The sequence below is a fragment of the Oncorhynchus mykiss genome, chromosome 3 (genome assembly GCF_013265735.2).
Source record: "Oncorhynchus mykiss isolate Arlee chromosome 3, USDA_OmykA_1.1, whole genome shotgun sequence".
Lineage (NCBI taxonomy): Eukaryota > Metazoa > Chordata > Actinopteri > Salmoniformes > Salmonidae > Oncorhynchus > Oncorhynchus mykiss.
The window spans coordinates 74,145,782-74,162,274 of record NC_048567.1 but is presented as its reverse complement, the minus strand read 5'-3'; the positions used below and the strand labels follow the sequence as shown (position 1 = coordinate 74,162,274).

The following is a 16,493-nucleotide window of genomic DNA, read 5'->3' as shown; positions in this document are numbered from 1 at the left end:
ACACACACACACACACACACACACACACACACACACACACACACACACACACACACACACACACACACACACACACACACACACACACACACACACACACACACACACACACACACACACACACACACACACACACACACACACACCACACACACACACACACACACACACACACACACACACACACACACACACACACACACACACACACACACACACACACACACACACACACACACACACACACACACACACACACACACACACACACACACACACACACACACACACACACACACACACACACACACACACACACACACACACACACACACACACACACACACACACACACACACACACTCACTCTCTGGTGTACTCACACTTATCATGATGTTTATTCAGGTTCACAAGCAGCGTCTCTCAATAATCAGTCATTCTACTTTAATGATCACGGTCAGACCACACCATCACCCTCCTCATCCAGTTCCCTAGTGGTTCAGTCCAAATACAAAAATGGAGAAATATAATCTCAGCAGTTTATAGTTTAAAAAATAACACCAACATTAATACATTAAATAAATACATTAATGCATTATATAATACATGGTAATAATACATAAAGTAAATCTAATATGACACCATGGCCTTGCAGCGTCCAGCCCATCCCAGGAGTTTGTCGCCCATATAGACCTCATCTCACATTAACAGCAGATTCACCATGACTTCACCGGGTGGGTTGACGTTTCCACTCGGCTAAAAGGACATCCTTATCAGATCAGAGTCAGAGTTCAAACTGTTGGAAGTAAATCTAAGACCTAGATTAGATCCGTAGCGTGAAAGATCGGCGCTATAGGGGTGATTGAAATTAAAAGACAATGTGCACTGTATATGTCGACTCAATCGGATAATGACCTTTACACTTTCATTGTGCTATAACAAGGCTCTTCCTCGAAACAGATTGAATCTAAGCCCTAAATAATGTGTAGGAGTAAGGTTGTGTGTTAAGGGTTTAGTAGACATCGCTCTGTGAAGGAGTAAGGTCAATATTAATCATTATATTATGCCAACGAACACCATTTAACTAAATCACTGGTTTGGCAAGCAGCATTTAGCAAACATTGTGGTCATAGGAAACATATGTTTCTATACATATCAAATCATGGATAGCTGTACCTATTTAAACAGAAAGATAGGTGTTAATATACACACCCATATGCAAAATTGCATATTTACTGTGCACAGAGACTGTGTATGAAATGTATGCTGCGTCATCAATAGTACAAATCTAATGCAAAAAGGGAGTGCTTTGATAGTCCATTGATACATTGTCATGTGACAGTCAACACAGTACTGTCGATCATCCCAAAGAATGCAGTTCATTCTGTCTTGTTTGATCATGTTCCCTATTGACTGAACAACATGCTGTATAAACATAAGGGAAATCAGGTCCACATAAGAGGCAAAACGTAATGATAAACTCCCTCCATTACATTGTGCTAGACTAGACAGAGGCTTACAAGGCAAAGAGGAGCACGCTGTAAGAAGATTAATGCATGAAAAGCTGAACATTCTACATTTACTGAGTTGAATGATTAAAACAAGAAGAATGAGAGAATATAAAGGCGCTGATGACTTGACCTGTCAGCTTTTACACATTTACATAAATTAGAATCATGTTTATTAATGTTACAGGGAACGCATTCGTGTTTTAAATATTATATCATATGAATGCTATCGTTCATTAGAGAATGTTATGTAACACAAGGAAGGTATTGAAATCTAAACCATTGCAATAATCCATGGTTTCATGGACATTCTGCATAGTACATGACAAATCTGTGCTGTCAAATATCAAGCAGTTCAGTGTTTTACATGAGCCACCCTCTCAGTTCAGCCTGTAGCCATGTGATCTGAACCTGTTGTATTACTTGATCCTTTCATTTTGAAAGGATGAACAACAAACAAATGTGAGTTTTCATCAGCAGGAAACTCACACGCTCCACAAGACTTCATTGGACAGTCAGATACTCAAACAAGATTGACTTGTCTGTAGCGTCCTTCATTCTAAACAGCTTTCCTCTCAATGGGGGAAGAAATCACCCAATTTTACGAAACATATTCTTCCATCTCTCAGGTCCCAGTCACATGCCCAAACAGGAAATCCACATCCGATTGGCCAATTGTCATCCAGAAGACACACCACATCACCAACAATGAGACCAGTGATTGGTTGACGTCTGCCCCTTTGATCCCAGCGCTGAGTCCCTCTGCGGGGTCCAGCAGAGTTCCGTTCCTCAGGCTCTCCGTCCCGTTCCCCACCTCTTCCCTGAGCTCCTGCTGGAGCAGCTTGGAGATCAGGCTGTTGAAACGGTTCTCCGTGGTCGAGAGGATCTCCGAAGACATTGTGGTCAGGTTCAGCTCCCCCGGATCCAGACACGACCCATTCACCCTGGCGAAGACTACCTCGCTCAGATCCAGGCCGACCACGGAGGACGGGGAGGCGCAGGGGATGTCCCGGACCAATTTATAACTCTCCATCCACTCCTTAAGATACTCCAGAGAGCAGTCACATTCCCAGGGGTTCCTGAAGAGGTAGAGGCGTCCGATGAAGTAGACAGGCTGGAAGACAGGGAAGGGCAGGGAACTAAGGTTGTTGCTGTTGAGGTGGAGGGTGATCAGACTGGTCAGGTTCTCAAAGGAGCCCTCCTCGATATAGACCAGGCGGTTGCGGTCCAGGTAGAGGACCTCCAGCTCCACCAGGTCGCTGAACCAGGTCTTGGAGATGTTGGTGAACTGGTTGCCCCCCAGGTTGAGCATCTTGAGGCGGCTAAGGCCCTTGAAGGCCACCCGAGGCAGCTCAGACAGCAGGTTGTCGTTGAGGTAGAAGTTCTCCAGGCGCATGAGGTCCTGAAAGGACTGGTCGTGGATCACGTTGATGCGGTTCTCCTGGAGGTTCAGGTACCTGACGGGTTTTGGGAAATGAGAAGTGTGATTATGCACATCTAAAAATAACAGGACAATGAATTATCCAGACAAAGAGAGAAAGAAATGTCGGCTCAATGTTCTCTGCTCACCAAGAAGTTTGTCAAAAATCTAATCAAATCAAATTGTATTAGTCACATGCGCCGAATACAACAGGTGTAGTAGACCTTACAGTGACATGCTTACTTACGAGCCCCTAACCAACAATGCAGTTTTAAAAAATACGGATAAGAATAAGATATAAAGAGTAATTAAAGAGCAGCAGTAATTAAACAATACAGTAGCGGCAACACAAAATAAGTTTAAAAAATAAGTTACAAACAACGCAAATACATTTTTTTTTTTTTAAACAATAGTTTGGGGACACGTAAAAACGTCAGCCTTCTTCTCCGGCGCCGATAAGATAATGCCAGTTATAATGTTTTGACATTATTTTGTCTTTGCACCAATTTGGCTTCAAAGGTTTTATAACTGTACAAATTTAATAAAGATCAACATGGTTGAAATGTTTAAAGAACTTCTTGCCAAAAGCAGCCAACAGTGAACAGAGTCTGCCTTTCCTTTCTCTTTCTCTCTCTCTGAGTTACAGCTTGCTACCTACCTGAGGTTCCCCAGGCCTAGGAGAGAGTTACAGCTTGCTACCTACCTGAGGTTCCCCAGGCCTAGGAGAGAGTTACAGCTTGCTACCTACCTGAGGTTCCCCAGGCCTAGGAGAGAGTTACAGCTTGCTACCTACCTGAGGTTCCCCAGGCCTAGGAGAGAGTTACAGCTTGCTACCTACCTGAGGTTCCCCAGGCCTAGGAGAGAGTTACAGCTTGCTACCTACCTGAGGTTCCCCAGGCCTAGGAGAGAGTTACAGCTTGCTACCTACCTGAGGTTCCCCAGGCCTAGGAGAGAGGTATATGCCACCGCCTCGATCTTGTTCCGCTCCAAGTAGACGTGGGTCAGGTTCTCCATCCCGCGGAACGCTCCGGGAATCCTTCGAAAGTTGTTCTGGAAGCAGAACAGTTCCTTCAGAGCATAATTTTCTAGAAAGATCCGGTCGGGCATGTTGAAGAGGTTACAGTCGGCCACGTCCAGTCGGACCAGGCGTTTGAGCCCGGTGAAGGTGCGGGTGTGGAGGTAACGGATGTACTCGTTGTGGGCCATCTTCAGTTCCACTAGGTTGGGCAGACCCTAGAGAATGATCAGAATAATACATGTGTTAGTAGTATATTAATCATATATTCTACACACTCCAAACTGTTCACGTACAGCAGTAAGAGAAGTCAAAACATGATCAATAATACTGAAAAAATTAAATCAACCAAATGCTCAGTATATCAGGAAAAGGACATCATCTCAAGCAAAAAGACAACTTGTAATCTTGATTGTAATGGATCTCTTTTTGATTGTGTGTTTGTTAGGTGTGAGTGTATAGTACATGTACAGTATGTCACCGATGTTGTTTCTTTGTATCTGACCTGTAACCAAACATTTCCACCTACCATTGACATTTTACTAATTTAGCTGACTCTCTTATTCTTTAGCAAACTCTCTTTAAGATAGCTATGTGAACCAACTACATATCACAGTCGTGGTAAGTACATTTTCCCTCAATAAAATAGTTACTGGCAAAGTACTAGGAGAAAAGGACAAGTGCAGTTTTTATTACATTTTTGGGAACACAACAGTCAAGATGTTGCTGCTGACTAGTGGTGGAAAAAATACCCAATTTTCATAGTTGAGTAAAAGTTAAGATACCTTCATAGAAAATGACTCAAGTAAAAGAGAAAGTCACCCAGTAAAATACTACTTGAGTAAAAGTCTGAAAGTATTTGGTTGTAATTGCTAAAATATACTTCAGTATCAAAAGTTAAACTTAACGTATAAATAATTAGAAATTCCTTATGTTAAGCAAACCAGACAGCATCATTTGTTTTTGTTTTTACAGATAACCAGGGACACACTCCAACACTCAGACATCATTTACAGATAGCCAGGGACACACTCCAACACTCAGACATCATTTACAGATAGCCAGGGACACACTCCAACACTCAGACATCATTTACAGATATCCAGGGACACACTCCAACACTCAGACATCATTTACAGATATCCAGGGACACACTCCAACACTCAGACATCATTTACAGATATCCAGGGACACACTCCAACACTCAGACATCATTTACAGATAGCCAGGGACACACTCCAACACTCAGACATCATTTACAGATAGCCAGGGACACACTCCAACACTCAGACATCATTTACAGATATCCAGGGACACACTCCAACACTCAGACATCATTTACAGATAGCCAGGGACACACTCCAACACTCAGACATCATTTACAGATAGCCAGGGACACACTCCAATACTCAGACATCATTTACAGATAGCCAGGGACACACTCCAACACTCAGACATCATTTACAGATAGCCAGGGGCACACTCCAACACTCAGACATCATTTACAGATAGCCAGGGACACACTCCAACACTCAGACATCATTTACAGATAACCAGGGACACACTCCAACACTCAGACATCATTTACAGATATCCAGGGACACACTCCAACACTCAGACATCATTTACAGATAACCAGGGACACACTCCAACACTCAGACATCATTTACAGATATCCAGGGACACACTCCAACACTCAGACATCATTTACAGATAGCCAGGGACACACTCCAACACTCAGACATCATTTACAGATATCCAGGGACACACTCCAACACTCAGACATCATTTACAGATATCCAGGGACACACTCCAACACTCAGACATCATTTACAGATAGCCAGGGGCACACTCCAACACTCAGACATCATTTACAGATAGCCAGGGGCACACTCCAACACTCAGACATCATTTGCAGATAACCAGGGACACACTCCAACACTCAGACATCATTTACAGATAGCCAGGGGCACACTCCAACACTCAGACATCATTTACAGATAGCCAGGGACACACTCCAACACTCAGACATCATTTACAGATATCCAGGGACACACTCCAACACTCAGACATCATTTACAGATAGCCAGGGGCACACTCCAACACTCAGACATCATTTACAGATATCCAGGGACACACTCCAACACTCAGACATCATTTACAGATATCCAGGGACACACTCCAACACTCAGACATCATTTACAGATAGCCAGGGGCACACTCCAACACTCAGACATCATTTACAGATAGCCAGGGGCACACTCCAACACTCAGACATCATTTGCAGATAACCAGGGACACACTCCAACACTCAGACATCATTTACAGATAGCCAGGGGCACACTCCAACACTCAGACATCATTTACAGATAGCCAGGGACACACTCCAACACTCAGACATCATTTACAGATATCCAGGGACACACTCCAACACTCAGACATCATTTACAGATAGCCAGGGGCACACTCCAACACTCAGACATCATTTACAGATATCCAGGGACACACTCCAACACTCAGACATCATTTACAGATATCCAGGGACACACTCCAACACTCAGACATCATTTACAGATAGCCAGGGGCACACTCCAACACTCAGACATCATTTACAGATAGCCAGGGACACACTCCAACACTCAGACATCATTTACAGATAGCCAGGGACACACTCCAACACTCAGACATCATTTACAGATAGCCAGGGGCACACTCCAACACTCAGATATCATTTACAGATAGCCAGGGACACACTCCAACACTCAGACATCATTTACAGATAGCCAGGGACACACTCCAACACTCAGACATCATTTACAGATATCCAGGGACACACTCCAACACACAGACATCATTTACAGATATCCAGGGACACACTCCAACACTCAAACATCATTTACAGATAGCCAGGGACACACTCCAACACTCAGACATCATTTACAGATAGCCAGGGACACACTCCAACACTCAGACATGATTTACAGATATCCAGGGACACACTCCAACACTCAGACATAATTTACAGATAGCCAGGGACACACTCCAACACTCAGACATCATTTACAGATACCCAGGGACACACTCCAACACTCAGACATAATTTACAGATATCCAGGGACACACTCCAACACTCAGACATCATTTACAGATATCCAGGGACACACTCCAACACACAGACATCATTTACAGATAGCCAGGGGCACACTCCAACACTCAGACATCATTTACAGATAGCCAGGGGCACACTCCAACACTCAGACATCATTTACAGATAGCCAGGGACACACTCCAACACTCAGACATCATTTACAGATAGCCAGGGACACACTCCAACACTCAGACATCATTTACAGATACCCAGGGACACACTCCAACACTCAGACATCATTTACAAACGAGGCATGTGTTTAGTGAGTCCGCTAGATCAGAGGCAGTAGGGATGACCAGGGATGTTCTCTTTAATTGTGTGAATTAGACCATTTTCCTGTCCTGCTAAGCATTCAAAATGGAACGAGTACTTTTGGTTGTCAGGGAAAATGTATGGAGTAAAAAATACATTATTTTCTTTTAGGAATGTTGTGAAGTAAAAGTAAAAGTTGTCAAAATATAATTATTAAAGTAAAGTACAGATACCCCAAAAAATACTTAAGTAGTACTTTCAAGTATTTTTACTTAAGCACTTTACACCACTGCTGCTGACCTTGAAGGCCCCAGGGGTGATGAAGGAGATGTTGTTGTGGTCCAGGGACAGGGACCTGAGAGACGGCAGGGTACCAAAGGCCCTCTCAGACAGGAACTTCAGGCTGTTCTTGTCCAGGTTGATGGAGGACGCCTCACAAGGGAACTCCCGGGGCAGGTCGGGTAGGCCAGAGCGGTCACACAACACACTGCAGCTCTTCTCCAGAGTGCACGTGCAAGAGGCTGGGCAGGAACGTGCGCACGCCCACAGAGCCAGCGCAGCCTGGGGAAACAGGCACAGGACAGAGACTAGAGGGAGGATAAGAGGATAAGAGAGAGAGGAAGAAATAGGAGAAAAGAGGAGAGATACATATGGAGGAGTGATGGAGATAGAGGGGAAGGTAAGAGAAAGAGAAAGCAGAGGTTTGTTTATATTTACAAAGATCTTTTTCTCAAAATGATAAATTGCCCAAAATGTCTGAAAATGAATCCGACAGACGGATGGCAGAGAAGGATTGGTTAATACTGCAGTGCAGATGAGAGGGGATTTCACAGACCTGATCTGAAAGTTTTAGGATTACGACTTTCATTCAGTAACCCTAACCTTATGTTACACAACGCAGATGTTGCAAAACAAACCATATCACTGATTAACAGATACATACTGCATATCAGACTTCACCTTTTGCTTACATTCATCTCACCAAGTAGGAGTATTTTGAGGGTGGATTCTAATAAACATAGTGCATAGGTAGTGCATAGGTAGTGCATAGGTAGTGCATAGGTTTATACAGTGGTTATAAACATCAGCTTTTTATTAGAGATACTTTTACTGAAGGAAGACTAGGACTAGATCGCTCCTAAAGCTCAGAAAGAAGTTGGCATCTGCTTACTAAGGCCCAGCGATCATAATTATTATAATCATTATAATTATCGACAAGTGAAAATCCCCACTACAGTGTATATTAGAATCACGTTGTAGAGGGGATATGATCTGCAATGTTCCCTCTGCCCAGATTAAAGTGGTGTTGTGAGTAAATGTGTACCAGGGCACAGGGTGGAGATAGGGATGATTTGATAAGGGAGTCACAGAGCACAGTGGCCTGACAGCTAGGCCTGTTCTCAGGGTTCTAGCATCATGCCAAACCAGACCGCAGTCAAGTCAAATAATGATGTGATTAAGACAGAGCAACTCAGATTAGGGATGAGTTAATACAACAATAGGACTGGGATTTTACCCTCTCATCCAGCTACAGTAAGACTGCTGGGAGTTTAACGGCAGATTTTAATTTGATCAATCAATAAAATCTCTCCAGATTAAGGGCCACTGTTCAATCAAACCCAGTATCCAGGGTTTTTGTGGGGGGTTTGGGGGGCATGTTTGGATTAACAAAGGCTTGTTTGGATTAATGGACTGGAAATAGAATAGGCATCTAATAATAGTCTGAAAATAGATGGACTGGAATTAGTGGACTGGATATAGAATGGGCATCTAATGTTGGTCTGTTGTCTATCTATTAGAATAATGTAACGTGATTCAAGAGAAAACGTTCAGCGCATGAGGATCATCAGTAGGCATTTCAATAAGAAATGTGAAACGTGTGAGAACATTGTTTTTTGGATTCATATGCTCAACCACACAATGTTTACAATGTAAAATGAAAAGAAACTCCAGAGCATGTATAGCCTACCATTTTATGACTCATTCCTAAAGCTGTGCCTGGCTGTGTTACTGACATGTCACCATAGGCTTTTCTAGCCTCTTTTCCATGCACATTAACCTCCAAACCCTCCAAACCTCCATGGATCATTTAGCTATTTCACTTTAAATTTTAAGACCCCTGTAGGTATCATAAAAAATATATACAAAAATAATTTGATAAAATATAGAATTTGGCCTTTACTAATATAGTTCACTGAAACTATTCAAATTACACATTCATAAATGGCAATGCAGAGAGTCAAAAATTAAATAATAAGGAATACGTTTTTAAAGTGTCTGTCCTATCTCTAGGATTTTTTTTTTTTTTTTAAACCTGGAAATATATATTTTTTTTTGTGACACATATTTAATCCCTTTTTTTCAATGGCACAAAACTAATTCCGTACATCTTTTAAACGGGTTACCTTCAGGAAAGTCTTGTGGGGGTCATAGAGTAAACCTTTCCATGGAGGGGTCATTTTCTTTTTGGAGGCCAAACCGTTTTGTTTTTTTCGTGAGAAGACCGATTTTCGGGATGTCTCCTGCTCTGACCAACAGCTCTGTAGCTCCGCCACTTTCTACAGCAGATGTTTTTTTTTGTTTGGGCTGCATCTCAATCCACCACAGATCCGGAAGGGTGATATAGATGGATGCAGTATATTGAGATGTAGCCCATACCCCAAAAAAACAGATGTCTATTGTTTAAACAGATGGATTTTGATGGGGATTTTTCTATTATGTTAATTGATTGATGTGCGTCAATGGACTCTTAAGGAGGGGGCGATCTGGGATTGATACATACATTTTTGGGCTTTAAAATGAATTATATCTTGAAGAACATAACTTATAAATGCCTCTTGAGCTTAGTTCAACATTCTTACTCCATCACAACCTAAAATATAAGTTGGTTTATATACTCCATTGCAACAGCCTTGGTTTCTCAAATGCCTGGTTCACCAACTACTTCTCTGATAGAGTTCAGTGTATCAAATCAGATGGCCTGTTGTCCAGACCTCTGGCAGTCTCTATGGGGGTGCCACAGGGTTCAATTCTCGGGCCCGACTCTTTTCTCTGTATGCATCAATGATGTCGCTCTTGCTGCTGGTGATTCTCTGATCCACCTCTACGCAGACGACACCAATATGTATACTTCTGGCCCTTCTTTGGACACTGTGTTAACAAACCTTCTGATGAGCTTCAATGCCATACAACTCTCCTTCCGTGGCCTCCAACTGCTCTTAAATGCAAGTAAAACTAAATGCATGCTGTTCAACCGATCACTGCCTGCACCTCCCCGCCCGCCCAGCATCAGCACTCTGCACGGTTCTGACTTAGAATATGTGGACAACTACAAATACTTAGGTGTCTGGTTAGACTGTAAACTCTCCTTCCAGACTCACATTAAGCGTCTCCAATCCAAAATTAAATCTAGAATCGGCTTCCTATTTTGCAACAAAGCATCCTTCACTCTTGTTGCCAAACATACCCTTGTAAAACTGACTATCCTATCGATCCTTGACTTCGGTGATGTCATTTACAAAATAGCTTCCAACACTCTACTTAGCAAATTGGATGTAGTCTATCACAGAGCCATCCATTTTGTCACCAAAGCCCCATATACTACCCACCACTGCGACCTGTATGCTCTCGTTGGCTGGCCCTCGCTTCATATTCGTCACCAAGCCCACTGGCTCCAGGCCATCTATAAGTCTTTGCTAGGTAAAGCCCCGCCTTATCTCAGCTCACTGGTCACCATAGCAGCACCCACCCGTAGCACGTGCTCCAGCAGCTATATTTCACTGGTCATCCCCAAAGCCAACTCCTCCTTTGGCCGCCTTTCCTTCCAGTTCTCTGCTGCCAACGACTGGAACGAATTGCAAAAATCACTGAAGCTGGAGACTCATATCTCCCTCACTAACTTTAAGCATCAGCTGTCAGAGCAGCTTACTGATCATTGCACCTGTTATATATATATATATATATATTGTTTTGCTCCTTTGCACCTCAGTATCTCTACTTGCACATTCAACTTCTGCACATCTATCACTGCAGTGTTTAATTATTAAATTGTAATTATTTGCCACTATGGCCTATTTATTGCCTTGCCTCCCTAATCTTACTACATTTGCACACACTGTATATAGATTTTTCTGTTGTGTTATTGACTGTACGTTTGTTTACTCCATGTGTAACTCTGTGTTGTTGTTTGTGTCACACTGCTTTGCTTTATCTTGGCCAAGTCACAGTTGTAAATGAGAACTTGTTCTCAACTCGCCTACCTGGTTAAATAAAGGTGAAATAATAATAATAAAATCTATCTATCTATCTAAAATCTACGTATGAATTTGGGAGTGGTTATATTTCTCCAGCCCCATCCATCAGCTGTTTACCAAGAAAGTGGAGGGGTGTGCGCTTTGTCGTTGTTTGAATCCCAGATTGCCACTTTAAACATACCCACAACTTCTTATTGAGTTATCTTAGTATTTTAATAGAGCCAATCACTGATCTGACATGACTGTATGTAGCTATGTTTGTTTTTCCATCCATCCACACTTTCTAAGTATTCAAACAGGTCGTCAGAAACAGTGAATAACAGACAGTGTCGATATGAGTGAGAGACTGACCTGTGAAAGCAATGAGAATCATCCCTGCAGTCTCTCATCTGGGACATGACAGGATTAAAGAAGATCTGAAACCACACACACAATTCTGTTAAAACACATCAACACTGTATCAGGTTAGATCTGCTTATGACGCTTAGAGATGTTGCTGCGTACAAATTTGTTAATATTGTTATATACATGGAGCAATCTAAAAGTTGTGTTGTTCATAGAATTACAGTCATCTTATTATAATGTTTAAATATAAAATATGTATTTACAAATGTGAATAAATACATGAACTAATACAATTATTCACAAACAGTTTACTAATAGTTAACAAAATATCTATTCATTTCATATTGGCAGTTTACAAGCAGTGTTCCAAAAAAACAGGTTGGCATTTTAGTAAAGGGCAAGAGAAACAGCATTAAAATAGATATCAATTCAAATCAAATCAAATCAACACAAGACCCTTCAAAAGTTACAAAACACAAACAATGAAACTATTTTTAAGGACATTTTGCATTATAACATCAACATGGAGGCAAACCAAAATGACGTTTGGAAATTCTGCGAATAAATAGTGACAACACACTTATATATAATTCTGTCATAATTCTGTCAGGACTGTAAAAAGTATTAAAATACCATAAAACACACAATGTGTTCTTACCTGTCAATCATGTCTGACACTTGTGTCCATGTGTGATCCAGGTGTGCTCCTATCCATCCATCTGTCTGTCTGTCCGTCCATCCTGCCGGTCAGTCAGCAGAGATCCCTCCCACATACTGAACAGGCGAACAGGTCCTGTCTGACGGAGGCAGTGTGTGTGTGCGTCTGGGAGTGCAAGTATATGCGGATATATTTGCATGAATGTGTGTGTTTGATAAGTGTGAGTACACCAGTGTGTGTGTGTGTGTGTGTGTGTGTGTGTGTGTGTGTGTGTGTGTGTGTGTGTGTGTGTGTGTGTGTGTGTGTGTGTGTGTGTGTGTGTGTGTGTGTGTGTGTGTGTGTGTGTGTGTGTGTGTGTGTGTGTGTGTGTGTGTGTGTGTGTGTGTGTGTGTGTGTTCCTGCACTTAAACCACAGCAACCCCCACCGTCATTAAAACCTGTGTGCGTGCATATTATTCATGTGTGTACTTATCCAGTCAGCATGTGCTTATGTCTGCTTCATCACTAACTACACACCACACACACATTCCCAAAAGCCATCTCTTAATGGCAAATCCCCTGGAAGGAGAGAGAGATTGAGGGATGGATGGAGAAACGGAGGGATGGATGGAGAGACAGGGATTAACAGAGGGGTAAAGCAGTACTCTACGCTAACAGCACAGCCAGGCCTGTAACCCAGCAGCACGCAGCACAACTCAGATTACACTACGAGCTCAAATCTGCAAATTTATATCCACAACCACTTCAGTTCATCAAGGAGAACAAGTTGTCAAATCTAGGCTTCCTATTCGTCCAGAACATCCAGGAAAATCGGCCAGCATGCTATCCACCTCTTTTAACCTAAGAGGTCAGAGGTCATCAATCAGTGCGGATGCTCCTAAAGAGGCTCTTAACCACCAATTTGGGGTCAGATTACCCCAACTCAAATCCCATGCTTCTGGCATGTGGATGTATTACCAGTAGATTCCACTCACTGGGCACACCACGTCATTTCAACGTGAACCATCAGATCCTCCTCTCCACCCTCTCGGGGTTGGGCATCTCAGGCTCTACACACTCCTGGATTGCATCCTACCTGGCAGGTGGCTCCTACCAGGCGGTGTGGAGAGGATCTGTGTCTGCACCACCCTGGTGCTTGTCTACGAAGCAGCAAGGGGAAATGTCCCTCCTTACCTTCAGACTCAAACCCTACATCCCAACCCGAGCACTCTGTTCCACCACCTCTGGTCTCTCACCACCCCACCCCTACGGGAGCGCAGCTCTCACTCAGTCCAGTCAAAGCTCTTCTCTGTCACAGAGAAAGTCAGAACAGTGGAGTCCCTTCCCATCTTCCAAAAACATCTGAAAACATACTTCTTTCAAGAGTATCTTAAAAAACGCTCAGTAACCTCAAAATGTGGCCGTGTTACTAATTTTAATGTTGAACGTTACATTAGATTTTACTGTAAAATAGCCTTAGCTTTAAGCTATTCACTGTATTACAAAAATAATAATGAATTGTGTTTGGTTGACAAGGCAACCAAATATAAACATTTAAAGGAGATGTAACTACTGCTTGGATAGTTCCATCTGAGAAACTGGCTTAGATGGACTTTTAACTTGTATTTTTGGTTGAGTTGGAGACAAGTTAATAGGCTATTTATTGTGGGACTAAATCAAATCAAACTTTATATGCACTTTAAATAACGTTTGATTTAGTCCTATACTTCAACTTTGCTTTTTGGTAGAGATGAAGACGTGAATCCAACATATCAATTATACATTTGTAGACCAACTGAAATTAAAGCCAGACTAAGTCAGTGGCACAGATGGAACTATCCAGGCAGAAGATCTCCTTAAAATGTCAATATGTGGTTGTGTTGACAACCAGACAAGATTCAATCTCACTGAATATTATTATGTTTGAAGTCAACCAGATCTTGAAACCCTAGGCCTATTGTATGGTCTATTTGTAGTTGAATTCTGATCTTAATTTTAACAATAGCTCTTGATGACTTTGCAAATGTTATTTAATACACTTAACAAAAATACAAGCACAGCATGTAAAGTGTTGGTCTCATGAGTTGAAATAAAAGATCCCAGAAGTGTTCACTCAGATTTTGGGCACAAATTTGCTTCATCCCTGTTAGTGAGCATGTCTCCTTTGCCATTGCCAAGATAATCCATCCAACTGACAGTTGTGGCATATGAAGAAGCTGATTAAACAGCATGATCATTACACAGGTGCACCCTGTGTTGGGGACAATAAAAGGTCACACTAAAATGTACAGTTCTGTCACACAACACAATGCCACAGATGTCTCAAGTTTTGAGACAGCGTGCAATTGGCATACTGGCTGCAGGAATGTCCACCAGAGCTGTTGCCAGAGAATTGAATGTTCATTTTCCTACCATAAACTGCCTCCAATGTCGTTTTAGAGAATTTGGAAGTAAGTCCAACCGGCCTCACAACCGCAGACGTGTGGGCGAGTGGTTTGCTGATGTCAATGTGGTGAACAGAGTGCCCCATGGTGGTGGTGGAGTTATGTTATGGGCAGGCATAAACTACAGACAATGAACACTATTGCATTTTATCAATGGCAATTTAAATGCAGAGATACCGTGACGAGATCCTGAGGCCCATTGTCATGCCATTCATCCACCACCATCACCTCATGTTTCAGCATGATAAAGCACGGCCCCATGTCTCAAGGATCTGTACACAATTACTGGAAGCTTACAATGTCCCAGTTCTCCCATGGCCTGCACACAAACTGTGCCACTAGAGATTCTGGGTGTAGAGTCCAGGCTCTGTCGCAGCAAGCCGCGACCGGGAGACCCATGGGGCGGCACACAATTGGCCCAGCATCGTCCGGGTTAGGCCGGCAGGGATGTCCTTCGCGCAGTGGTGACTCCTGTGGTGGGCCGGGCGCAGTGCCCGTTGACAGTCGCCAGGTGTACAATGTTTCCTCCAACACATTGGTGCGGCTGGCTTACGGGTTAAGTGGGCATTGTATCATTGAGCATGTTTGGGATGCTCTGGATCAACGTGTATGACAGCTTTTTCCAGTTCCCGCCAATATCCATCATCTTCACACAGCCATTGAGGAGTGGGACAACATTCCACAGGCCACAATCAACAGCCTGACCAACTCTTATGTAGAGACGTGTCGTGCTGCACGAGGAAAATGGTCACACCAGATACGGACCGGTTTTCTGATCCAAGCCCCAACAGATTCATATCTGTATTCCGAGCCATGTGAAATTCATAGATTAGGGTTTAAATTTCAATTGACTGATTTCCCTGTGTACTTATCCAGTCAGCGTGTGCTTGTGTCTGCTTCATCATTAACTAGACCACACACACACATTCCCAAAAGCCCATCTCTTAATGGCAAATCCCCTGGAAGAGAGAGACAGAGGGAACAGTAATTCAGGAAAATGGTATGCTGTGTTTATGTTTGTATTCAGTGTATTTAATTAAGTGGATATCCCTCAATTCTCACTAAATATCATTACTAAGCAGGGCTGAGCTTGGTTAAAACTCTGGATGAGAGACAAAAAGGTATCTATAGATGATTTTAAATTCAGCATTTTATACAAGTTTAGTCTATGTAAATTGGTTACCATGACAATCCTGTAGTTGAAATGTCAACCTTCAAAACAAATTGCTGACTTTCTTCAAATTCAGTGTATTGTCCCACATACATTCCATTGACAAATTAGGCCAAAATAACATTGAGTCAACTAGTTTGTGCCCAGTGACTTGATCACATCCCGTTTTAGTAGGCACAAAACAGGACGAATGTGTTTGAGAAACAGGGCCAAGGGATTCGCCCAATCTTAAATTGTACCGTGCAAAACATTTGGCTAATTTGTGCACTACAGAACACGACCTTGATTTGACAAAGGCAT

General features: G+C 42.6%; 1 protein-coding gene across 1 annotated transcript; it reads right to left on the bottom strand.

Moving 5' to 3' along the window:
- Positions 1-334: 334 nt before the first annotated feature.
- nyx (nyctalopin) lies at positions 335-12,850 on the bottom strand. The gene is made up of 5 exons (XM_021597971.2): positions 12,600-12,850; positions 11,948-12,012; positions 7,644-7,930; positions 3,857-4,161; positions 335-2,965 (listed from the first exon to the last, which is right to left on the bottom strand). The coding sequence occupies exons 2-5, from the start codon at positions 11,967-11,969 to the stop codon at positions 2,134-2,136; spliced, it is 1,446 nt and encodes a 481-aa protein (XP_021453646.1). The 5' UTR covers positions 11,970-12,012; positions 12,600-12,850; the 3' UTR covers positions 335-2,133.
- Between the last annotated feature and the right edge of the window lie 3,643 nt (positions 12,851-16,493).